Source organism: Pongo abelii, chromosome 20 (genome assembly GCF_028885655.2).
Source record: "Pongo abelii isolate AG06213 chromosome 20, NHGRI_mPonAbe1-v2.0_pri, whole genome shotgun sequence".
Lineage (NCBI taxonomy): Eukaryota > Metazoa > Chordata > Mammalia > Primates > Hominidae > Pongo > Pongo abelii.
This window is the reverse complement of record NC_072005.2, coordinates 53,783,768-53,810,781: the sequence shown is the minus strand read 5'-3', so window position 1 is coordinate 53,810,781 and position 27,014 is coordinate 53,783,768. Positions and strand designations below refer to the sequence as shown.

At 50.0% G+C, this 27,014-nt stretch overlaps 1 protein-coding gene across 7 annotated transcripts in view; it reads right to left on the bottom strand.

Annotated features, from left to right (window-relative positions):
- Window positions 1-27,014, bottom strand: part of BICRA (BRD4 interacting chromatin remodeling complex associated protein) — a 96,021-nt gene that overhangs the window by 28,583 nt on the left and 40,424 nt on the right. For all 7 annotated transcript variants that reach the window (XM_054540817.2, XM_063720170.1, XM_024237610.3 and 4 more), the window contains 3 exons: window positions 3,968-4,069; window positions 1,060-1,105; window positions 913-955 (listed from right to left, as the gene is read on the bottom strand). In XM_054540817.2, the coding sequence (XP_054396792.2) occupies window positions 913-955; window positions 1,060-1,100 (84 nt within the window). In that variant the 5' untranslated portion in view covers window positions 1,101-1,105; window positions 3,968-4,069. The remainder of the gene's footprint in view (window positions 1-912; window positions 956-1,059; window positions 1,106-3,967; window positions 4,070-27,014) is intronic.

Here is a 27,014-nt window from a genome sequence, read left to right as displayed (position 1 = left end):
CCTGGTAAAAGCACATCTGCCAGCCTTCAGATGACTGCAGCCCCAGCCCACAGCTTGACTGCAACCTCATGAGAGTCCCTGAACCTGAACCACTCAGCTAGGCTGCTCCCAGATTCCTGACCCTCAGACACTGCAAGAGCTCTAACAATTGTTGAAGGCACTGCATGCTGGGATAATCTATTACACAGCCATAGATACTAATACAGCTACTCAGAGCTCAACAGACTTCTACTTTTCCCCATTTTGTTCCGTTCTCTGGGGAGCAAATCAAATATGGCATTCTCCTGTTTAAGAGCCCATCAGAGCTGCCTGTCACATTCAGAATAAAAATAACAACTCCTCTATCAGGCTTCCAGGCCTACATAACCTGGTGACTTTTACCTCCCACAGTCTCACCTCCTACTAGTTGCCCCTTCAGTTTGGCCCCATCAGCCTCCTTCTTGTTCCTCAACCATGCCAAGCTCTCTCCCACCTTTGAACTTGCTCTTCCCCCTGCCAGAAGCACCAGGCCTGGCCACCTCCCTGTGATCCTCCAGGTCTCAGCTTCAATGTTACCTCCCTTGTGTGACCCTTTCTGATCACATTATCTAACGGAGCCCCTGGGACTCATTTATTTTCTTTTAAACCTCTTTCATTGTGCAAATGACATTATTATTTTTTATCATACTCTACATGGTACTTTTCACCATTACCTTTATTAGTGACTGGTTTCTTTGTTTACCAAGGAGGTGTCCATGGCAGGAGGGCAGGGATTTACCATGAGTTTTGCTTATGGCTGTAACTCCAGTGCCTGGCGTTAGAAGCCACAAGGCAGATGGCTACCTCATCAAGGGGACACGTCTCTCCCTGTCCCTCACTCCCGATTATACAGCCCCCCACGCAGGGAATGCCTCTCCCTGTGCCCATGCTTACCTTCTCGGATCCATGCAAGAAGTCATTGAGGGCCTGTGGGTCACTGGAAGAGAAGAGGAAGAGACGCTGAGGAGGTAAGGAGCTGGGGAGGGGAGGGAGGGGAGGGGGTTGAGACAGAGGGCAGGGGGTGGGGAGCCCGTTACTCACCAAATCACGTCTAGTAAGCATCTCCCATCCTCATCATCCATCGCCACTGGATGGGGTGGGGTCAGGAAGAGGGCGAGGGAGACAAGGTTAGATTTTGGCAGCTTGCCTGGCCCCCTCCCTTCAGGGGAGCCCCCTGGAGGGGGTCAGAGTTTCTGTTCCCTTGAGTCCATGGGGATAGATGGGGACAAGGAATACCCCCAGGTGCCCTCCCAGCCAGAAAGCCCTGACCAGGGACAGGGTCCTTTTCCTCCCACTCCAACTCTCCCAGCACCTGATGATGATGATGATGATATCAACCGAGACTAAGTGAGTCCTGACTATGCCTCACACACACTAAGCTAATCCTCAGGGAATCCCAGGAGGGGCCCCACGGCCCGTACTTTGCAGAGGAGAACTGGAGGCACCAGGAGGGTCATCCTCCGTCTCCCAGCAAGCAGGCAGCAGAGCCAGGCCTGGAACCTAGGAAGCCTGGCTCCTGAGCCCTGCTCTTCACCACCCTGCTGTCCTGCCTCCCCAGACATGGGGCGTGTGGTGGGGATCTGTCCTACATATAAACGGGTGAAGGAGTGAGGGAGCCAGTGTAGACAAGAAGGGCTTTGTGGCTCAAGGCTCTGGGTGACCCTTGAAGATGTCTGCAGTGTGTTCCTGAGGAAGGGGAGGGTGGTGGGGAAACTGAGGCAGAAGCAAGGGAGAGGGGCTCATGAGGAGGGGCGCTCTGAGTCAGAGAAGCCACCGGGGCAAGGCTGAGCCCTATGGTCTGAATGATGAGGATGAGGATGGCTAACATTTGTCGAGTGCTCGCTAGGTGCCAGGCACTGTCTGAGCACTTCAGCAATGTTAGCTTGTTCCACCCCCATAGGGAAGGGATCGTTAGTCCCATCTGACACCAGGGGAAGTAGGTGTTCTCTGTATTTATTTACCCATCCACCCTCCCATCCATCTAGCCTTCCCTCCCTTCAAACACCCCTCCAAATATTCCTCCAACCCTCCAAAACATCCCTCCCTTCCCTGCCTCCATCCGTCCATCCATCCATCCACTTCTTTATCTTCCCAAACATCCCTCCAAACATCCAATCAGCCCTCAGAAACATTTAACTAGCCAACCCTCCCTCCAAAGCTTCCTCCTTCCTCCCTCCAGCCATCAGTCTCTTCCTCCCTCCATCCTTCCATCCATCTACCTACCCATCCCTCCATCCTTCCACCCATCTACCTACCCATCCTCCATCCTTCCATCCATCTACCTACCCATCCTCCATCCTTCCATCCATCTACCTACCCATCCTCCATCCTTCCATCCATCTACCTACCCATCCTCCATCCTTCCATCCATCTACCTACCCATCCTTCATCCATCCATCTACTTACCCATCCCTCCATCCTTCCATCCATCTACCCACCCATCCCTCCATCCTTCTACCCATCTACCTACCCATCCCTCCATCCTTCCACCCATCTACCTACCCATCCTCCATCCTTCCATCCATCTACCTACCCATCCCTCCCATCCTTCCATCCATCCACCTACTCATCCCTCCATCCTTCCATCTAGCTACCCATCCCTCCATCCTTCCATCTACTTACCTATCCCTCCATCCTTCCATCCATCTACCTACCCATCCCTCCATCCTTCTACCTACCCATCCCTCCATCCTTCTACCCATCTACCCACCCATCCCTTCATCTTTCTATCCATCTACCTACCCATCCCTCCATCCTTCCATCTATCTACCTACCCATCCCTCTATCCTTCCATCCATCTACTTGCCCATACCTCCATCCTTCCATCTATCTACCTACCCATCCCTCTATCCTTCCAAGCTTCCATCCAAACACCCCTCCTTCCCTTCTGCCAAATACCCACACAGACCCATCCTTCCAGCCACTCATCCCTTCATTACTTCCTGCACCCTCTGCCCCCTTCTCCTCCCAATGACACACACAATACACAATGAAAAAGAAGACCTGATCCCTGAATGGTGGGAATTTACAGCTCAGGACCGTGTAGTTCCCTTACCCTCTTTTTTCGTTGGGGTAGAGGGTCTCAAACCTCATTGATGATGTGACAACTGCCACGGTGCCACGGGTCACCATTCTCACCCAAAAACCCCACATATAAAATCTTACACGCACCCTCGGCTGGTTCACAGCCCCTCACCCTGACGGCATACTCTGAACTCCCCTAACAGGGGTCTCCTCAGTGCCACTCCCAAGTCCTCCATCCCCAGTGCTCAGTGACACAATGAAGACCCCTGGCCAGGGACCTCCCACAGTGGGCTGGGGTGTATTTGCTGAATCATGTTGTGAAAAATCTGATGACACATGCATGTTTCACGCCAAAACATGCACGTGGGTAAGAAATGTGACACATACTTTTCCAGGGTTCACGGATCCCTCTCCCTGCAGCACAGACAGAGACACATGCATCTCCAGAGCCCCACACGCCAATTACTCTCCCTCTCAGGGGCTGGCTGTGGGGACTGTCCCCAGGGAGGCACCTCCCGGGCTCTCGCTGCCTTAGGAAGTGGTGAGGACGTACTCTCACCACCTGCTCCATATCCCAGCCCCACCAGGCTTCCTCACCCTGTGTCACCAGGTACATGACCTATGAGCCCCTTCCCTCCCCAATCCGCTCACAGAAGGCATGCAAAGCCATGGTCTGCAAAAAATCTGGAGAAAAGGGGAAAGGGGCAGAGAGAAAGATTTTGCTTGCAGCTAATGCAGAGGCAGGGTGATGGCCCAGATGACCCAGGGGGCCCAGGTGGGAGAAGAAAGAGCCGGAGATACTCCTTAGCCAGGCTCTTCCAGGAAGGAATGCTCCTTCCTCATCCAGGGGCCAAGGGGGTGCTGGGGAGGTGGAATGAGGGACGGTTGCCCCTCCAGGAATGAACAGGGATGCTTTGCTGGTTACCTGCGCTACAAACGAATCATGAAGGGAAGGAGGGGCGTGTCCACTCCAGGTCTACGCAGAGCCCCCAGCTGGGGACTTGGAAAGGGTCCTCTTGGGGGCCAGCTGTGGAGAAAATGAGAGACAGACAGTGAGTGAGAAAGTCAGCGAAAAGGAAAAAGACATGGTCAGAGACGGACAGAACTATGGGAGGTAGGTAGGAGAGGGATGGACAAAGGAGGGGGATGGAAGAGAGACGGGAGGCTGAAAAGGCAACATTCAAGGGAAGTTTAAAAAATTTAGAATCACACAAAATGGCTGGTGCGGTGGCTCACGCCTGTAAATCCAGCACTTTGGGAGGCTGAGGCAGGAGGATCACTGGAGCCCAGCAGTTCGAGACCAGTGCGGCTAGGCAACACAGGGAGATCTTGTCTCTACAAAAAGAAAGCTTTTTGGCTGGGCATGGTCGCTTGCCTGTAGTTCCAGTTACTTGAGAGGCTGAGGCAGGAGGATCGCTTGAGCCCAGGAGGTCAAGGATGCTGTGAGCTAGGATAGTGGCATTCACTTCAGCCTGGGCGACAGTGAGACCCTGTCTCAAAAATAAAAAAATTTGGCCAGGCACGGTGGCTCACCCCTGTAATCCCAGCACTTTGGGAGGCCGAGACAGGCGGATCACGAGGTCAGGAGATCGAGACCATCCTGGCTAATACGGTGAAACCCCGTCTCTACTAAAAATACAAAAAATTAGCCGGGCGTGGTGGCGGGTGCCTGTAGTCCCAGCTGCTCAGGAGGCTGAGGCAGGAGAATGGCGTGAACCCGGGAGGCGGGGCTTGCAGTGAGCTGAGATCGTGCCACTGCACTCCAGCCTGGGTGACAGAGTGAGACTCCATCTCAAAAATAAAAAATAAAAATAAAAATAATTTAAATAGAACAAAACCACACTATACATACTATTACCCCATATATACTACATACATGTAGCACATACACTATAGCATGTAACATTATACTATATCATTTACTGGCACTTCAGTCTAACAAAATGCAGCCAATTCTTGCTATTTGCAGTAGTGAGGTTCTAGAAAGTCACCGTGAACACTGAGCCGCTGCTCCTAGGGAAAATTCAAGGCTAGGTTCTTGCCAGGTTCTGGCCACAGTATTTTCACCCATCAATCGATACATCACCTTGACTTATATGCGTTTCTGTTTGAAGACATCTTATTTAATCTATATTGTTGATTCATTCACATTGAACTCATGGCCAACAGGGCTATAACTCCCACCTGAAGGAAGCTTCTCTAACACAGGTATTTTCTCCAGAAGGCACATCACAGCCTCACTGCCCTTAGGAACACTAGATTTCTGCACCCTGCTTGTAGCCATTTTATTTTATTTTTTTATTTTTTGTGAGTCTTGCTCTGTCACCCAGGCTGGAGTGCAGTGATGCGATCTCGGCTCACTGCAACCCCCGTCTCCCAGGTTCAAGCAATTCTGCCTCAGCCTCCCAAGTAGCTGGGATACAGGCGCCTGCCACTGTACCCGGCTAAGCAGAGACAAAGTTTCACCATATTGTCCAGGCTGGTCTCAAATTCCTGACTTCAAGTGATCCACCTGCCTCGGCCTCCCAAAGTGTTGGGATTACAGGAGTGAGCCACTGTGCCTGGCCTAGGAGCCATTTTAAACAGAGAAATCACCAATAAGAAGCACAAAGACAGCAGGGCGCGGTGGCTCATGCCTGTATCCTAGCACTTTGGGATGCTGAGGCGGGCAAATCACTTGAGGCCAGGAGTTCGAGACCAGCCTGGCCAACATGGCAAAACCCTTTAGTCTCTACTAAAAATAGAAAAAATTAGCCAGGCCTGGTGGCGGGTGCCTGTAGTCGTGCCTACTCAGGAGACTGAGGCACGAAAATCACTTGAACACAGGAGGCGGAGCTTGCAGTGAGCCGAAATCGCACCACTTGCACTCTAGCCTTGGTGACAGAGCTAGACTCCGTCTCAAAAAAAAAAAAAAAGACTCACAAAGATGTGAAAAATGTGGCATTAAATAGATTGCAAAAAGGACACTGCTTTGCAATCTGAGCTGAAACACGACATCAGAGTGCTGCCAGGCCCCACCTCAGCTGGGAACCTGCATGTCAGGCAGCTCAATTTTTTTGGCCACTCTACCCACTTCTGCAAATGATCAGCACCGTTTTGGGGTTACCAATGTTCGCAAGTAGGTGAGTTCACAAATACGGGATCTGTAAAGAACGAGGACCAACTATGACAATGATAAACCACGCTGACTGCAGGCCCACTATGTGCTGGGTGCTGGTTTAGGTATCCCACCTGTACAACTCATTTGCCTTCCCTAAATCCCAAAAGGCAGGTGCTTCTGTGATCCCTACTCAGTAGATGAGGAAACAGGCTCAGAGAGGTTACTCATCTGGCTGAAATCCTGTAGCTGGTAAGAGGTCAGGCTGGGAATTTTTTTTTTTTTTTGCTCTTGTTGCCCAGACTGGAGTGCAATGACGCGATCTCGGCTCACTGCAACCTCCGCTTCCCGGGTTCAAGCGATTCTCCTACCTCAGCCTCCGGAGTAGCTGGGATTACAGGCATGCATCACCACGCCCAGCTAATTTTGTATATTTTTAGTAAAGACAGAGTTTCACTATGTCAGCCAGGCTGGTCTGAACTCCTGACCTCAGGTGATCCGCCCCCCCTTGGCCTCCCAAGGGGGGATTACAGGGGTGAGCCACCGCGCCCCGCCCAGGCTGGGATTTCAGCCCAGGCAGGCTCACTGCAGAGGCCTCGCCCTTAACCACTACCCGACAGGCGACCCTCTCCTGCTACTTCTCTTGTAGGATCTGAAACAAATACAGCAGAATGTTCAGGCACTATTGCGGGGCTGGGTGACAGGGGTGTGCATCTCTGTTATCATTTTATGAATGCCTGGGATGCTTCAGATTGGAAAAGGAGATAAAGGGACTGGCATGGACGAAGGAGGAAGGAACAGGAGTGGCGAGTGGCTTTCTCTTCCTCTCAGGTCCTGATCCCAGAAAGATCTAGAAAGCAGATGTTGCAAGACCCTGGAACACAGGATTCTTTTCCTCTGGAATGCGGGTGCCCTGTTCCTGGCCTGGAGGTGTGCATAAGCTCCCAAGATGAAGGGTTCACGTCTGTTCATGCTTCCTCCCTGGCTGTGGTAGGTGTGGCCCAAGCTCTGAGCACGACCTACCTACCAGCAGAATTAGAGACAGGAGGAGGTGCAGCTCCCGTGAGACTTCTGCAAACCAGTCCCGAGTGTGAATTTCGAAGTAGAGGCTGTAGAGCTCTCTCTGAGGATTTTGTATTCATGTGCTTTCATTCCAATGACAACATTAAAGACATGAACGGGGCCGGGCGCTGTGGCTCACACCTGTAACCCCAGCACTTTGGGAGGCCAAGGCGGGCGGATCACAAGGTCAGGAGATCAAGATCATCGTGTGAATGGTGAAACCCCGTCTCTACTAAAAATACAAAAAATTAGCCAGGCGTGGTGGTAGGCGCCTGTAGTCCCAGCTACTCAGGAGGCTGAGGCAGGAGAATGGCGTGAACCTGGGAAGTGGAGCTTGCAGTGAGCCGAGATCACGCCACTGCACTCCAGCCTGGGCAACAGAGCGAGATTCCATCTCAAAAAAAAAAAAAAAAAAAAAAAGACATGAACGGGAACTTCCTGGGGAGAAGGAAACAGTCCGTGTTGTGACCAAGGTGAGGTTATGTGAGTGTTCAGAATTTAACAGCTCGGATTTGTGTGTTTCAACACAGGAAAACTTTATTTCAAAGAACTAAAAAGGAGGGAGGCGTGGGTAGCTCACACCTGTAATCCCTGCCTCGGCTGGGCAGGAGGATGGCTTAAACTCAGGAGCTGGAGAACCAACCTGGGCAACACAGCAAGACCTCATCTCTACAAAAAATTTTAAAATTAGCCAGTGGGTAGTGATGGGCACCTGTGGTCCAATCTACTCAGGAGGCTGAGGTGGGAGAATCGCTTGAGCTAGAGAGGCCGAGGCTGCAGTGAACCAAGATTGCACCACCACACTCCAGCCTGGGCGACAGTGAGACTCCATTTCAAAAAGAAAAGAAGGCCGGGCGTGGTGGCTCACACCTGTAATGCCAGCACTCTGGGAGGCCGGGGTGGGAGGGTCAACTGAGGTCAGGAGTTCAAGACCAGCCTGGTCAACATGGTGAAACCTTGTCTCTACTAAAATACAAAACAGCTGGGTGTGGTGGCACATGCCTGTAATCCCAGTTACTCGGCAGGCTGAGGCAGGAGAATTGCTTGAATCCAGGAGGCAGAGGCTGCAGTGAGCTGAGATTGTGCCACTGCACTCCAGCATGGATGACAGAGCTCAAAAAAAAAAAAAAAAAAGAAGAAGAAAAAGAAAAAGAAGAAAAGAAATTGGGCGAGGGGCTGGGGTTGCCGCCTGCGCATGCTCAGAGCAGGAATCAAGTGCACCTTGACGGATTCTGAGGCTCCCATCCCTGGGCTGCCACTTCTCATTCCCAGCCGTGTACCCTAAGACAAGTTACTTATCCCCTCTGTGCCTCAGTTTGGGGAGGATAACACTACGTCCTCCATGGGACTGTTACATAGGAACACCCTTAATCCATGTCCTAAAGTACTCTGTAAGCAGTGTGTACGCTAGTCGTGATCATTTTAATTGCCACTGTTGATGCTATCTAGTGGGGCGACTCCCAGAGCTTTCGGGCCACAGCCCAGTGAGGCTGGACAGAAGTCCCCAGCCCCACTTTGGTGCTGTTTGCCGCACGTGGCCTATGTGTGTATCTGGAAGGGTTAACAGATCTCCTGCTTCAGCCAGGTACCAGGGATCTTTGAATCCTTCCAAACACCCTGGTATTACCCCCATTTTCCAGATGAGATAAACGCAGTGGAAAAGAGCAGTTTTGGGGGCGCTGCAGCACCTGCACTGTGTGCACCCTCACCAGGCCAGCTAGGTGTCTTGCTGCTCTCAACCCAGCAGGCAGAGGAAGCCTTTCAAGACACAAATGAACATTAAAAAAAACAAAAACAGCCAGACATGGTGTTGCACACAGGTAATCCCAGCTACTCAGGAGACTGAGGCAGAAGAATTGCTTGAACCCAGGAGTTCGAGGCTGCAGTAAGCTGTGATCGTGCCACTGCACTCCAGCCTGGGCAAGAGAGCGAGACCCCATCTCAAAAAAAACAAAACCAAAATTTTAACATCAAATATCATATATCCATCTGATGGTTTGGTCGTTTACTGTGTGTCTCTTCTACCAAAATGTCCCCCAGGACAGGAACCTTTGCTTGTTTTGTCCCCTGCAAGATCCCTGGGGCTGGCACAGTATGTGGCATACAGTATGAGCTCAGTAAATATCTGTGGGATGAATGAATGAATTTGCAGAGGAAATTAAACAAATCCTTTCATTTGTTCAAGAGGCAACTTGCTGAAATGTACATTTAGTAGGCACCTACTGTGTGTCTGGTGGGGGTTGCTGAGGACAGCAAAAGGGCAGAAGCAGACCCCATCCCTGGCTTGGGGAGCACAGCCAGTGGTTCTCAGCCAGGGAGGGCGCTGGAGACCCCTCCCCTACCCCCCACACTCAGAAACTTTTGAAACAGTGACTGAGGTTGCGGGGTGGGGGGCGGAAACTAGCATGCAGGGTTGCGGACCCAAAATTGTCACCAGCACCCTGGAGACAAGCCGTGGTGTGGCACACTGGCTTTTTAACCATCTGTCTGCTGCCCCCCACCCAGTGGGCCTGCTCCTACGGAAAGATTCTCCTTCCATGAGATGGAGTGGGCGCACTGTGTCTGTTCAGAGCAGAAGCTTCGAGAGCCATCACATAGTTCCCCTGAGTTCCAGAACAGGGCGGACATGTGGACAGAGCTACAGCCAACCCACCACAGGGATACACATCAGCAAGAAGCTAGCCTCCGCCAGCATGAACCACTGCGACCCGGGCTCACTCGTCACTGCGGCATCACGCAGCCAAAGCTGCCTGGCACACCCCGAAGAGCCCGCATTGCCTGAGTGCTTCCGGGTACCAGCCCCTGTGCTTACTCCATATCCACCGATCCTTCCCCATCCCCACGGAAGCACTGCTCATGCACATCTTACAGGAAAAGGAGACTCAGAGGTGGTCAGGACACTTGCCCCAGATCGCACCATGGGACCAGAATTTGAACTCAGACCCTGTGATTCTGAAGACCTCACTCTTCACTACCACACTATAAAAAGCAGGAGAGGCCGGGCCTGAAAACCACAACCAGCTCCAAAGAACAGCATGACGCAACAATGACACAGTGTCCTTCCAGAAAATTGTGTGAATTCCTCCTCCACTTGTAATGCAATCGGAGTTTTGCGCTGTCATCAGGAGTTGTGCAGAAGCCAGGCTGCTAGCAGGATACAGAATTAAAAGGGCCAGCTAAGTTCCACAAACAGGCAAATTTTAATTTCCCAATATAAATTGGAGTAACCTCAGGTTGCCTGCCAGTAATACAAAGTCTCCAGAATGATATCATTTGCCGATAGGAAGTGCAGATGATGTGGCAAAGTCTGTTGCTTTTCAAAACACCATTTCCCCACCTCTCCTCCTCTCTGCTCACAGAAGCCTGACTCTGTGCAGGGTAACACTTGCCAACACTAAGATGTAAACAAAGACTGTTCTAGGCCAGTCTTTCTCAAACTATGGGTCACGCCTTTGAAGGTTGTGAAATCAAATTAGCAGGTTGTGACCAGGAACTGCTTTAAATAATTAAAATGCATGCAATGGAATGGAATGGAAGACATTAACGTGTATCGTACATAGTAAAGAGTGAGTATTTGACAAATTGGTTTCAATAATGTGTGTGTGTGTGTGTGTATGTGTGTACTGTGACACACAGAAACATATTTTGGACTGTGAGTTGTGGTCAAAATAGCCCTAAAATAATTGAACTAAGCCAGAGGCATTCCTATCTCCTTTATCAGACACTCACTTTCCCAGCCTTTCTTGCAGTTAGAGTAACCACAGTTCTGCAAATAGTAAAAACCGAAGTGTACAGACAGGTTCTGCTCAGTGAGACTTTCAGGGAAAGTTTTTCTTCCAGAATACAAAGACAGAGTTTCTCCAGAAAGACAGTCTTTTGCTCCTGCTTGCAGTTTTGAATACAGTTGAGATGACTAGAGCAGTGGCAGACATTTTGCAACCATGAGACAACAAACCTGAGGCTGAAAAGCCCACCAGCAGAGGATGGTTGATAGGAGCTGACAAAAAGACCGTGTTCTTTTTTTTCTTTTGAGACGGAGTCTCGCTCTGTCGCCCAGGCTGGAGTGCAGTGGCGCAATCTTGACTCACTGCAACCTCTGCCTCCCAGGTTCAAGTGACTCCTGCCTCAACCTCCTGAGTAGCTGGGATTAGAGGCACATGCCACCACGCCCGGCTAATTTTTGTATTTTTAGTAGAGACGGGGTTCACCACGTTAGCCAGGCTGGTCTTGAACTCCTGACCTCTAGTGATCCGCCCGCCTCAGCCTCCCAAAGTACTGGGATTTCAGGCATGAGCCACCGCGCCGGCCTGACTGTACTCTTAATAACTCTTCATGGGCTGCCCGCCTCCAAACTTGTTAATCCTTACGGTTTAAGCCACTATGTGGTTTCCCATTATTTGCAGACAAATACAACCTGACGCAAAAAGAGCTTCCATTTCTGGATTTTCTTTGCAACCCATGGCAAGGCCTCTCACATGGGTCAAGGGCTGTTCTTTGTGGGTCACTGATTAAGAGGAGAGGTCAAACAAAATGGGAGAGGGCTGGTGGAAAGGGGATCTGAAACAAAGGCCACTGTGGTTGATTGCAAAGTGGCCAGAAATTCTCCTCCCTCGTCCCACACTCTTTGCAGCTCCTCCTATTAAGAAGTGGGGTCTACGACTTCAGCCCTTGACCCTGGGCTGGCTTCTTGACTTGCTTTGGCCAACAGAATGTGGTGAAAGTGATGGTGTGTGATTCTTTTTTTGAGATGGAGTCTTGCTCTGTTGCCCAGGCTGGAGTGCCGTGGCACAATCTCGGCTCAGTGCAACCTCCACCTCCTGGGTTCAAGCGATTCTCTCCTGCCTCAGCCTCCTGAGTAGCTGGGATTACAGGTGCATGCCACCACACCCAGCTAATTTTTGTATTTTTAGTAGAGACGGGGTTTCACCATGTTGGTCAGGCTGGTCTTGAACTCCTGACCTCGTGATCTGACCGCCTCGGCCTCCCAAAGTGCTGGGATTACAGGCATGAGCCAAGGCGCCTGGCCGATGGTGTGTGATTCTGAGCCTGGCACACTTCCACTCTTTGCCCAGCTGCCAGGTGAAGATGCCCAGGCTGGCCTGCAAGAGGATGAGAGCCACGTGCCCATCACCCCATCACCCCAGCTAACAGCCAGCCAAGCCCTAGATGCAGAGTCACCAGCTGCCCAACAGCTGACTACAGACACCCAGCCCAGGCCAGAAGCACCTAGCTACGCCCAGTCCAAATTCTAACCGTTGGGATCATGGTTTTCCTTTTTCTGTTTATTATTGTTTTGATTTTCTGAGACAGTCTCGCTCTGTTGCCCAGGATGGACTGCAGTGGTGGGATCACAGCTCACTGCAGCCTTGACTTCCTGGCCTCCAGGGATCTTCCCACCTTAGCTTCCTGAAGAGCTGGGACTACAGGTGCACGCCACCACACCTGGTTAATTTTTTGTAGAGACGGGGTCCCACTATTGTTGCCCAGGCAGGTCTCAAATGCCTGGGCTCAAGCAATCCTCCCATCTTGACCTCCCAAAGTGCTGGGATTACAGACAAGAGCCACTGTGCCCGGCCAGGGCTGTGTGTTATGCAGCGACAGCTCACTGATACAGCTCTCTCTGGGGACTAGGAACCAAGTTTGACCCCACACCCGACTCATCCAAGTTTTATCCCTCCCACCTCCCAAATCTCTCCAGTCAGTGCCCTCCTGTCCATGACCACTATTCTGGCCCAAATGTAGTAAATGTATTTCTCTCATCACCCAGCCTGGGTTCACATTTGGCTTATTCACATCTGGCTGCTCCTGCCATTAAAATACTCAAAAGCTGCCCTACCGATTGGTAAATAAATGCTGCCCAAGCAGCCTCGGCTCCTCCTATATGCCTGCCCTGCGCTGGACACCGAGATGCCATGTGTAAACGACCATACAAAGCCCTCCTCCCTGGCCCGGCTCCCTCTGGCCTCTGCTCCTCCCCGCGAACCCCCTTCCTCACTGGCCACCGACTGGACCTGCCCCAACTACGAGTCCAACCTCTGCCTGGGCCACATGGCTATGAGCCCTGGTGTTTGGGAATCTGGGCATTTGACTGGGTCAGGTTCTGTCCCATGAGCCCTTGGCTACGGCCACCTCCGACTTCATCATCTTCGTCACCCCAGCCAAGGTTGCTGAATGCTTACTAAGTGCTTCGTATTTTTTTTTTTTTTTTTTTTTGAGACGGAGTCTCGCTCTGTCACCCAGCCTGGAGTGCAGTGGCGTGATTTCAGCTCACTGCAAGCTTCACCTCCCGGGTTCACGCCATTCTCCAGCCTCAGCCTCCCGAGTAGCTGGGACTACAGGCGCCACAACCACGCCCAGCTAATTTTTTGTTTTTGTATTTTTAGTAGAGACAGGGTTTCACTGTGTTAGCCAGGATAGTCTCAATCTCTTGACCTCGTGATCTGCCCGCCTCGGCCTCCCCAAGTGCTGGGATTAGAGGCGTGAGCCACCGTGCCCGGCAAAGTGCTTCATCTTACTCCATTTCATTCTCACAGCAACACTATAAGGCAGATGCCATTATCCTCATGCCCATTACACAGATGAGGAGACTGAGGCCAAAAAGGGTTGGGTACTTGCCCAAGGTCACCCAAGAGCCAGGATTTGAACCCAGCTGAAACTCCTAAGCCCATGGGAACTACATGATGGTGCCAGCCTGGCCATCTCTCCCTCCACCCCCCGACAGCAGGGGTGTACTATGACAGGTTCCCCACCTCTGCCAGTCACCCGGCCAGGTCCTCTATCCCTTTCGTTGTCCTGAAATGCCTCGAATGAGTCATTCCCGTGAACTTTGGTCAGATAGACAAATGAGGTGATGCATTCACCTGGCACGTGGACTTAACATGCTATGACGCCTAGAAGTTAAGCTCTCAGGATGTATTTCCAAGGCCTTTGTAGTGAGTTGAATGGTGGCTCCCACCACGAAAAATATGTAAACATCCCAGAACCTGTGGATGTGGCCATCCTTATTTGGAAAAAAGGGTCTTTGTAGACATAATTAGATTAACAATGTTGAGATGAGACTGTCCTGGATTATCTGGGTAGGCTCAAAATCCCATGAGAAATGTCCTCTTAACAGCAGAGGAGAAGTCACAGAAGAGCAGAAGGCCACGTGAAGAAGGAGGCAAAGCTTAATGTCACGTGGCTATGAGCCAAGGACCACCTAGAGCTCCGGGGGCTGGACCAGGCAAAGAAGGCTCTAGGCTCTTCCCTAGAGCCTCCCGAGGCAGCATAACTCTGACCACCCCGGTGGCCCCGTTGACACCCTGATTTTGGACTTAGGGCCTCTGGGACTATACGAGAATAGTTTCCTGTTTTAAGATCCCCCATCTGTGGTATTTGTTACGGCGACAATGGGAAACTAATGTAAATGTAAGTTTCTAAGACACAGAGGCATATAATACGTAGAGTATAGAACATATATATGAAGCCTGGGCAACATAGTGAGACCCCATCTCTACAAAAAATTTTACAAATTAGCCAGGTGTGCTAGTGTGCACCTGTGGTCCCAGCTACTTGGGCAGCTGAAGTGTGCGGATTGCTTGAGCCTGGGAGGCTGAGGCTGCGGTGAGCCAAGATCATGCCACTGCACCACAGCCTGGGTGACAGAAGGAGACCCTGTCTCAAAAAAGAAAGAGAAAAGAAAAGAAAAAAAAAAGAGAGAAGAGAAGAGAACGTGTGTGTGTGTGTACGTGTGTGTGTGTGTGTGTGTGTGTATGTATGCACCACCATGTACAGCTGCACAGGTTGTTCACTGCACAAAGGAATCCAGACAAAGAGGCAAGTGGGGCATCAAATCCAGTCCAGGTTCTGCTCACACCTATGAGCCCCAGAGAAGGGTGGCATCCACATGGAGAAAGGAGTCCCCTTTCCCAATTCATACAAAGGACACACCACAGAGTCATGCCCTCTCGGACAAAGCACCATTTTCAATTGCATGCAAAAGCCCAGTAAGAGCTGGCTGGGCCCTGGATATGTAGCCACTTGCATGATGTGTCTATTTTAAAGCTAGAAAACGAAAACAGGGAAAAAAATGTTGATTCTTCACCCACCTCCACCCCTGTTGGGAAAGACAGAGAAAGAGCAATTTGAAGAGCAATTAAAATCTACACCATCTTTATTTTTAGTGACCTTTAGAGCTCTAAAATCATTGAATTAGTTTAACCAAATAAAGTGGGCCCCATAAAGCTTAGATTGCCCATAAAGCGACTGATGTCCAGCTCCTAAAAGCCTATTTTATACAGGTAGTTACAAACTAGAAATGTTTTGTGCGTCTTCTTTTTTCCCTTTTCACCATTTGACGCTGTTCTAAATACAGCTATAAAGCTGCAGGCTTGCCAAGAAAACCAGGTATCTCAAAAGGGTTTGGATTTTTCTCAATGCCGGCTTATGAGAAACAGGAAAAACCCTGGGAGAGGGTAAAGCACAGGCATTCGGGGTGGGTGACGGGAATACAAAAGAAATGATTATGTTCATCGGACACAGGGCTTCACACGTCATCAGGCAACGAAGCAGGCTTCGAATTTGGGGGAAAAAATGCAGCTAAGGGAAGCAAAGGAGAAAACAAACGTTCCCCAAGACGTGCACATGGGTTTGTAGATCACTGGTTCCTAATACAGATTTGGGAATCTGGGAATCAGCAGGTCCCGGTGCGGCCTGAGACTCTGCATTTCTAACGAGTTCCCAGGTGATGCTGATGCTGCTGGCACAGACCACACTCTGAGAACCACTGTTCTAGAAGCTGCTGCTTCTTTTTTTTTTTGAGACGAAGTCTCATTCTGTCACCCAGGCTGGAGCACAGTGGCATGACTTCAGCTCACTACAAACTCTGCCTCCACGGTTCAAGTGATCCTCCCGCCTTAGCCTCACAAGTAACTGGGATTACAGGCACTCGTCACCACGCCTGGCAAACTCCTGACCTCAAGTCATCTGCCCGCCTCAGCCTCCCAAAGTGTTGGGATTACAGGCATGAGCCACCACGCCCGGACTAGAAGCTTCTGTCTCTTTAGTTTTCCTTCTGGGGTTCTTGTTCTTGTATCAAACACAAGCCACCAGTTCCTGGTCAAGGTCCAGGCCTCTGACCAAGTGGTCCCACCAAGTCTTCTCTGAGGCTCAGGAAGGCTAATTTAGAAGTTGCCCAGGGTCTGATAAACACTTCCAGCCCCACCATCCTGGTCAACAGAGGACAGACCATAGTGAGTGCAGACCCCTGCTCCTTGGCCAGAAACTTTCTTCCTCAGACTGCCTTGCAGCTCAGAATGGATATGGGAAAGTTTTCACATTTGGTTAAAAAGGCAGAATCTTGTCTTGGGAAGACTGTTTGCTCCCGCTCCTTCTTTTTGCTTGAAAGACTGCTGTGAATATAATGACAATGACCGGTGCCGCAGCAGCCATTATGCATTCCTGAGGGGAAGGTCAAGAGAATCGGGGGTTCCCTAGCAAAGCAGACTCAAGGGAAAAAAAACGAGAGAGAGAGAGAGTATAAGAGGGACACTGACCTACTGGCCTGACAATCCTCAGCTGCCAAACATCCCTGGAATGGCCTTCTCCAAGACATCTTGTCCCAGAAGAGAATTAAAGCCTGGATTAAGTAAAGTTAAACATATACCAACTCTATGACCCAACAATGTCACGCCAAGGTATTTACTCAAGGGAAGTGAAAAGTATGTCCACAAAAGCACCTGTACAAAAATTTTCACAGCAGCCGGGCATGGTGGCTCATGCCTGTAATCCCAGCACTTTGGGAGGCCAAGGCGGGCGGATCACAAGGTCAGGAGATCGAGACCATCCTGGCTAACACAGTGAAACTCCGTCTCTACTAAAAATACAAAATATTAGCCGGGAGTGGTGATGGGTACCTGTAGTCCCAGCTACTCGGGAGGCTGAGGCAGGAGAATGCCGTGAACCCAGGAGGCGGAGCTTGCAGTGAGCCGAGATCAATGCCACTGCACTCCAGCCTAGGCGACAGAGCAAGACTCCATCTCAAAAAAAAAAAAAAAAAAATTTCACAGCAGCCTTATTCATAAAAGCCCCTAACTGTAAATGGCACAGACAGCCATCAACAGTTAAATGGATACATTGTTACATCCACACAACAGAATACAGCTTGGCAGTAAAAGGGAATGAAGGACTTCCACACGCAACAATACAAATGAGTCTTAAATGGATCATGCTGAGCAAAGGAAGCCTGGCACAACAGTCTACACACTGTGTGAGTCCATTTGTATAAAGATCTAGAATATGGGCCCAGCGCAGTGGCTCACACCTGTAATCCCAGCACTTTGGGAGGCCAAGGCAGGCAGATCACTAGGTCAGGAGATCGAGACCATCCTGGCTAACATGGTGAAACCCCGTCTCTACTAAAAATACAAAAAATTAGCTGGGCATGGTGGTGGGCACCTGTAGTCCCAGCTACTCGGGAGGCTGAAGCAGGAGAATCTCTTGAACCCAGGAGACGGAGGTTGCAGTGAGCCGAGATCACCGCACTACACTCCAGCCTGGGTGACAGAGTAAGAATCCGTCTTTAAAAAAAAAAAAAAAAAAAAAAATCTAGAATATCCAGAACTGATTTATAGTGGGGGAAAAAAATCAGACGTGTGGCCACTTCAAGGGAGGGATGCAGGAATGACTGGGAAAGGCTATAAGGGAGCCTGCTCAGATGATAGACGTGTTCTCTAGCTAGATTTGAGTGATGCTTATATAGGTAGTATTTGTCAAAACTCATCAAGCTGTGGACTTAAGGTTTGTGCATTTTACGGCACATAAATCAGAACCCAGTAAAGCACCACTAGCATGAAGAAAAAAAAAAATCGCTGTGCAACTGATCGTTATTCCAGGTGGCTGTGTTCTATATATTATAGAATCTAAAAAGTGACTGTGAACATTGGATTAGCAAATACTTAGACATTAGCCATGTCTCCTGGGGGAAATACAAAGTTAGGTTCCTAAAAGCCTCTGGCCACAATGCTTTCATCAACCAATATATAACCTTGGCTTATGTGTGTTTCTGTTTGAAGACACCTTATTTAATGTATAGTTTTGATTCATTAACATTGAGCCTCACATCAGCAGCACCCTAACTTGTGCCTGAATGAAGTTTCTCTAATATATATGTATATTTTCTCTGAAAGGCACATCATAGCCTTCTCGTTGTTTTTTTGAGACAGGGTCTCACTGTTGCCCAGGCTGGGGTGCGGTGGTGTGAAAAGAACTCACGGCAGCCTTGACCTTCCAGGTTCATGTGGTCCTCCCAGGTGTGCGCCATCACACTTGGCTAATTCTAAAATTTATTTAGTGTGTGTGTGTGTGTGTGTGTGTGTGTGTGTATTTAGTGTGTGTGTGTGTGTGTGTGTGTGTGTGTGTGTGTGTGTGTGTGTGTGTGTGTGTGTGTGTGTGTGTGTGTGTGTGTGTGTGTGTGTGTGTGTGTGTGTGTGTGTGTGTAGACAGGATCTCACCATGTTCCCCAGGCTGGTCTCGACCTCCTGGGTTCAAGCGATTCTCCCACCTTGGCCTCCCAAAATGCTGGGGTTACAGGCGTGAGCCACCACGCCCAGCCTCACAATACAGCTTTCTTGGGCTTAGAAACATTAGACAGCACTTCAGCACTAACCTGGGGACTTTTTTTTTTTTTGAGACGGAGTCTTGCTCTGTCACCCAGACGGGAGTGCAGTGCGGCGATCTCAGCTCACTGCAACCTCCACCTCCCAGGTTCAAGGGATTCTCCTGCCTCAGCCTCCCGAGTAGCTGGGATTACAGGTGCCCGCCACCACGCCCAGCTCATTTTTTTTTGTATTTTTAGTAGAGATGGGGTTTCACTGTGTTGGCCAGGCTGGTCTCGAACTCCTGACCTCAGGTGATTCACCCGCCTCAGCCTCCCAAAGTGCTGGGATTACAGGCATGAGCCACTGCATCTGTCCTAAACCGGGGACATTTTACTAATTTTTTTTTTTTTTGAGATGGAATTTTGCTCTTGTTGCCCAGGCTGGAGTACAGTGGTGCAATCTTTGCTCACTGCAACCTCCACCTCCCAGGTTCAAGCGAATCTCCTGCCTCAACCTCCCAAGTAGCTGGGACTACAGGCATGCACCACCACACCCGGCTAATTTTGTATTTTTAGTAGACCCAAGGTTTCGCCATGTTGGCCAGGCTGGTCTCGAACTCCTGATCTCAGATGATCCACCCGCTTCGGCATCCCAAAGTGCTGGGATTACAGGCGAGAGCCACCACGCTCGGCCAAACTGGGGACATTTTAAACAGCAAAATCACAAAGCACAAAAACATAGAAAACATGGCACTAACTAGACCACAAAAAGGACACTTGTTTATAGTAAGAGAATAAGAAAGCAGGGCGTGGCGTTGCTTGACCGTGGCTGGAGATGTGTGCACCAGGTGACTCAAATTTTTTGCTATTCTGTGAGTGTCCATAAATGATGGGAAAAGCATTGTGCGTTATTGATTTTGGGGTTATGAGTAAGTGTTCGCGATTAGATGAATCTGCAAATATGGTATCTTGGAATAATGAGGACCCCCTGCACATGACAATACCCACCAAGATCAAGACGCATTCACCCTCTGCCTGGCTACTTCACTTATGGGAACATACTCTGCAGGTACCATTGACACGACCAAAATTATACAGTTAGGGGCTTTTACAGGTGTGTTGTTTTGTGATTTTTTTTTTTTTTTTCATAGAGATGGAGTCTTGCTATGTTGCCCAGGCTGGTCTTGAATTCCTGGGCTCAAGTAATCTTCCCACCTCAGCCTCCCAAAGTGCTGGGATTACAGGCATGAGCCACCATGCCCTAGCCTTACAGTTATGTTTCTATGAATAATAGCAAGACGGTAGCAGGTGCCTGTAGTCTCAGCTACTCAGGAGGCTGAGGCAGGAGAATGGCGTGAACCCGGGAGGCGGAGCTTGCAGTGAGCCGAGATTGCACCACCGCACCCAGAGTCTCCCTCTGTTGCCCAGGCTGGAGTGCAGTGGCATGATCTTGGCTCACTGCAAGCTCCACCTCCCGGGTTCACGCCATTCTCCTGCCTCAGCCTCCCGAGTAGCTGGGACTACAGCTGTCTGGGTGACAGAACGAGACTCCGTCTTAAAAATAATAATAATAATAATAGCAAGATACTGGGAGCAACCCACTGGCCATCAGTAGTAAACAGGTTGATTTTTTTTTTTTTAATTTCTTGGGCAGGACTATTGCAGTAGTAAATGGGTTAAATAAACTACAGTTTCTCTAAACAGGGGAATAGTATGCAGCTGTACAAAAAAGAAAGAGGTATACAAATGGCCATGACAAGATACTCAACATCATTAGCCACCAAGGAAGTGCACATCAGAACCACAGGATGCCATTTCGCATCCATTAGGATAGCTCAAATCAAAGAGACGGACAAGGGCAAGTGTTCGTGAGGGCGTGGCGGAACACGAACGCTCACTCACTGTTGGTAGGACTGTAAAAGGTTGCAGCTGCTGTGGAAACCCGCCTGGCAGTTCCTCCAAAGGTTAAACATAGAGTTGCCATGTGACCCAGCAATTCCACTCCTACTTATAGACCCAAGAGAGACGAAAACATATGTCCACACAAAAACTGGCCCAAGGCTGGGCACGGTGGCTCACGCTTGTAATCCCAGCTACTCAGGAGGCTGAGGCAGGAGAGTCGCTTGAACCTTGGAGGTGCAGGTTGCAGTGAGCTGAGATTGCGCCACTGCACTCCAGCCTGGGCAACAAGAGCGAAACTCTGTTTCAAAAAACAAAACAAAACAAAGGCTGGCCTGTGAACATCCGCAGCACCTTTACTTGCAAGAAGCAAAAGGTAGAAATGACCCAAATGCCCGTCCGTGGATGAACGGATGAATAGATGTGGAGTATCCATATCACAGACTATTATTCCACCATAAGAAGGAAGGAAACACGGGCACACGCTCCAACACGCATGAACCTGGAACGCATGACACCAAGTGAAGGGAGCCAGGCACAAAGGCCATATATTCCATGATTCCATTTATGCAAAATGTCCAGAATAGGCAAACCCAGAGAAACCGAAAGTAGATGTGTGGTTGCTAAGGACTGTGGGGAGGGAGAAATTCAAAGCGGCTGCTCATGAGTACGGTTTCTTTTTGAAATGATGAAAATGTTCTAAAATGGATTGTGGTGATGTCTGCACAACTCTGTGAATATACTGAAAACCACTGAATTGGTACACTTTAGATGGGTGGATTTTATGGTATGTGAATATGTCAATAAAGATGTCGTTGAAAAAAAAAAAAAGAATGAGGCCAGGCAAAGTGGCTCACACCTGTAATCCCAGCACTTTGGGAGGCCAAGGCAGGCGGATCACTTGAGGTCAGGAATTCGAGACCAGCCTGGCCAACATAATGAAACCTCATCTCTACTAAAATACAAAAATTAGCCAGGTATGGTGGTGAGCACCTGTAATCCCAGCTACTCTGGAGGCTGAGGTCGGAGGATCGCTTGAGCCAGCGAGGGTGGAGGTTGCAGTGAGCTGAGAACGTGCCACTGCACTGCAGCATGGGGGACGTCACGAGACCCTGTCTCAGAAAAAAAAAAAAAAAAAAGAATGAGGACGTTCTTTGTGTACTGATAGGGAAAGATCGCCCAGACTATTGCTACATGGAAAAGTAAAATGTAGAATGGTGTGTGTAAAACGTTACCACCTGCTTAAGAAAAGGGTGAAGAAGAAATGATACATATTCTGAATGCTTTTCAATGCCTAAAGAACTTCAGGAAGGGTGTATATGACACTAAACACACTGACTAACTATGAAGGGACCTGGCAGATCAGAACAGGAATAGGAGGTGTTCCACTGCATAGTTTTCAAAATAACTTTTGCTTTTTCAGCTTTGTGAATTAGCCATCTCAAAAACTAAATTTAGAAATATTTGTTGAAAAAAATAAGAGAGTATTTAAGCCATCAGTGGTCAAGTCAACTGTTACTTGCAGCCGAATGCACACAAGCTAAAAAGCCACGAGTAGTAAGAGGAAGCAATGAGATTAGAACCTGGGTTTCATGGACACCAAAGCCTTGGCTGCTTTCCAAGATGCCACACTGCCTGACTGCTGATGTCTATACAGAGTCTGGACAGGCCGGGCACAGTGGCTCACACCTGTAATCCCAGCACTTTGGGAGCCAAGAAAGCAGGATCACTTGGGCCCAGGAGTTTGAGATCAGCCTGGGCAGCATAGTGAGACCCTGTTCTCTAAAAATTTTTTTTAAAAATAGCTGGGTGTGGTGGCACATGCCTCTGATTGCAACTACTCAGGAGGCTGAGGTAGGAGGATTGCTTGAGCCTGGGAGGTCAAGGCTGCAGTGAGCCATGGTCACACCATTGCACTCCAGCCTGGGTGACCTTGTCTCAAAAAAATACTCCAGATGACCTTCCTCCCCTCCACCCTTCCATACCAGAAACAGCTTTTTACCTGGATTCTGCATGAGCCCTCCTAATCACTCCCCTATTTTTCTCACATGCCACACAGGCAAAAAAGCCTTAGAGACCAGAGAAGTGACAGCAGGCTGACATCTGCCCAGGACCTGGCAGGGGTTTGGGCTGGCAGAGTCACAGGCCTGGGTCTTACAGCAAACACCTTCAGATGCTGACCTGGTGCGGATCAAACGTTCCTGTCCCAGAGCAGGTCCTGGGCGAGCCATGGGTTTGCAGCCGCATCACAGCCAGGACTGGCGCCATCTGTGGGAATCAGCCAATGCTGGTTGGCTCTAAGATGCCACCATTCCTCTTGTCTCTTAAATAACTCCAGCCCACCCTTCTCTAGGTCTTGGAACCAGCATTGTCTGCCCAACCCTCTCGTGCTCGTTGCCTGGAGGGTGGCAGGGACTTCTAACTGACCTCCCACTTTTAAACTCAGTTCCCCACTTGGTGGCCAGAGCGACCTATTTTATTTAAGGTCATGCTGTTCCCCTTCTTAGGGCTCCCTACTGATTCCTACTGCTCCACAAAGAGAAGTCAAACGCTTTCCTGATGGTGCTGGGAGTGAGGAAGTCATCCCTGCTCTCCCGGAGCTCACGTTCTACCGGCAGGAGTCAGACCCTGAACCAAGAGACAGCGTCCCGAGGAGAAGATGAGGGCAAGGATGCTGAGAATGGTTGGGGAGGGCTGGGGTACATACAGGATGTGCAGGAGGTAAGGGGAGCAGCAATGTGGCCACCCCAGGAGAGCGGGCTCCAGGCAGAAGGAGGAGGACATGCAATGGTCCTGAGGCAGAATCACGTGGACGCCTCAGGGACCACGGGCAGTGATGAGGGTGTGAGCATGAGTAGGCACGCAGGAGAGGCGAGGTCAGACAGACGAGGGCAAGGACTTTAGCTTTTATTCCAGGTGAGCCCAGGGCTGCGGGAGGGCCCCGGACAGGGCAGGGACATGACCTGACTTGGGTGTTCACAGGTTCCTTCTGGCTGCGGAGTGGAGAACGGACTGCAGAAGGTGATGACGGAAGCACAGCGAGGGCGCGACGGTAACAGTCCAGGCAGGAGATATGGTGACAGCGGAGGGGACAAGGCGCAGTCAAATTCTGGACATAATAGCAGAACAAGGCCGGGCACGGTGGCTCACGCCTGTAATCCCAGCACTTCGGGAGGCTGAGGCAGGCAGATCACGAGGTCAGGAGATTGAGACCATCCTGGCTAACACGGTGAAACCCCGTCTCTACTAAAAATACAAAAAATTAGCCGGGCGAGGTGGCGGGTGCCTGTAGTCCCAGCTACTTGGGAGGCTGAGGCAGGAGAATGGTGTGAACCCTGGGGGGCGGAGCCTGCAGAGAGCCGAGATTGCGCCACTGCACTCCAGCCTGGGCGACAGCGAGACTCTGTCTCCAAAAAAAAAAAAAAAAAAAAAAAAAAATAGCAGAGCAAGAGGGTTTGCAGATGGATTGGCCAAGGGGTGTAAGGGAACAGCGGAGCCGAGAGCCCTCCAGCATTTGAGAAGGCCGGGCGGGCCAGGCGGATGGTGTCAAGATGGGTGGACCGGGCAGATGGTGTCAGGCTGTGTGGGCTGGGCGGATGGTGTCAGGATGTGTGGTGCACACAAGCCCTCACACATGCTCCTTCCTCTCATCCACTGCCCTCTTCAGTGAAGCCCATTTCCCTCTAATGCATTCTGCTGGTCCCAAAGCTACTGATCACCTTATTAAGAGAAGAGACGACTCCAACCCAGGGCACAGCAGGGAGGGCTGCCCAGAGCCTCAGAGAAAGAGAGAAATACTGAAGTGGCAGCCATGGGCAAGAACTCCATACCTCCCTCTCAGAGCAACACCTTTTATATTGGGTTGGTGCAAAAATCATTGCACCTTTTGCCATTAAAAGTAATGGCAAAAACCGGCCAGGCACGGTGGCTCATGCCTCTAATCCCAGCATTTTGGGAAGCCAAGGTGGGAGAATCACTTGAGGTCAGGAGTTCGAGACCAGCCTAGTCAACATGGTGAAATCCCGTTTCTACTAAGAATACAAAAATTGGCCGGGTGCTGTGGCTCAGCCCTGTAATTTGGGAGGCCAAAGCGGGAGGATCACGAGGTCAGGAGTTTCAGACTAGTCTGGCCAACATAGTGAAACCCTGTCTCTATGAAAAATACAAAAATTTAGCCAGGGTGGTGGCGGGTGCCTGTAATCCCAGCTACTCGGAAGGCTGAGGCAGGAAAATCACTTGAACCTGGGTGGTGGAGGGTTGCAGTGATCCGAGATTGCACCCTGCACTCCATCCTAGGTGACAGAGCAAGACTCCACCTCAAAAAAAAAAAATTAGCCAGGCATGGTGGCATGCACCTGTAATCCCAGCTACTCAGGAAGCTGAGGCAGGATAATCATTTGAGCCCTGGAGGTAGAGGTGGCAGTGAGCTGATACTGTGCCACTGTACTCCAGCTTGGGCGACAGAGACTCTGTCTCAAAAAAAAAAAAAAAAGTAATGGCAAAAACTGCAATTACTTTTGCACTTAATGGCAAAAAATCTAATTAGTTTTACACTAACCTAAATCTCATTTCAGAATCTGTCCCTACCCCAAAGTCTAAGCAGGTTCCAAGTTTATATTTGACTTTGAGTACTCAATAATCTTGGGGTTAGCTGTGCTGTACAGTGTGAGGTAGGGATCTGATTTCATCTCCTTCCACCTGTGGATGACCTTTTTACTTTTGATCCCTACCTCTATTTATTATGAGTCCCTTGTTTCCCCACAAATCTGACCATTGTCCATATCGACCTCATACCATGTCTTAATGTGCCTGGTTCTCCTTCTGGACTCTCTGTTCTATTCCATTAGTAGGATATCAATTTCTACTAATTCCCTAACCTCAGAGATAAAATAGATTCTGTTGGACAGGTAATCAATACATTGACACTGAGCAGAAAGTGGCAGGTGAGTGGGGAAGTGAAGTGTCTCCAGGAAGGACACAAGATCTTCGAGGCAGAGACAGTAACATTCCTTTGCTTGTCAATACATTCCTGTTTGAATTTCTGATTATGTTGACTTATATATTATGAGATCAACTTTTAACTAAATTAATCCTCACAAAAGATACAGAGGGCATATAACAGTGCTCACAAATAAATGAAAAGATTAACAATAATATTAATAATGTACAGGCCAGGCACAGTGGCTCACGCCTGTAATCCAAGCACTTTGGGAGGCCAAGGCAGGTGGATCACTTGGGGTCAGGAGCTCGAGACCAGCCTGGCCAACATGGAGAAACCCCATTTCTACTAAAAATACAAAAATTAGGCCGGGTGCAGTGGCTCACACCTGTAATCCCAGCACTTTGGGATGCCGAGGCAGGCAGATCACAAGGTCAGGAGATCAAGACCATCCTAGCTAACATGGTGAAACCCCATCTGTACTAAAAATACAAAAAATTAGCCAGGTGTGGTGGCGGGTGCCTGTAGTCCCAGCTACTTGGGAGGCTGAGGCAGGAGAATGGCGTGGACCCAGGAGGCGGAGCTTGCAGTGAGCCGAGATCGTGCCACTGCACTCCAGCCTGGGCAACAAAGTGAGACTCCGTCTCAAAAAAAAAAAAAAAATTAGCCCAGTATGGTGGTGCACGCCTGTAGTCCCAGCTACTCAGGGGGCTGAGGGAGGAGAGCCCAGGGCTCACTTGAGCTCAGGAGGCAGAGGCTGCAGTGAGCCAAGATCAGCCTACTACACTCCAGCCTGGGCGGCAGAGCAAGACTCTGTCTCAAAAAAAAAAAACAAAAAAAACAAAAAAAACTCCTGACCTCAGGTGATCCACCGCCTCAGCCTCCCAAAGTGCTGGGATTACAGGCGTGAGTCACCACTCCCAGCCATGCCCTTCCTTTTCTCCAGTGTCACCAGAGCCATCTGTAGTCACAAGCCCTCCCCCAGTCCCTCTCCTGCTTGCTTTCCTGCAGGCGCTGATTGCTATCTGACAGGCCATAAATGGGACTTATCTTAGCTCCTGCCTGGCTCCCCCAGGAGCGGTGAGCTCCAGGTTTCTTTTTGTTGGCTTTGTGTAAATATTGACTGACTGGGACTCCTGAAGGAGGATGATTCTCAGTGGCCACAGGTGACGCTGTCAGCGCCTGACCTAGGCCTGACTGGGACACATCCACAGGCCGACCAGAAACCACAGGGATTGGTCAGCAGGAGGCAGGAGAGGAGGTGAAAGGGCACAGGGGCGGGTTGCAGCTCAGGCAGCCACTGCGGGCTCAGAGACGCCCAATCTATGGGGGTGAGCAGTTAAACTGGGCATCGGCACAGAAGGCAAGGAGGGAACGAGCAGTTCAGAGAGACAGAGAGA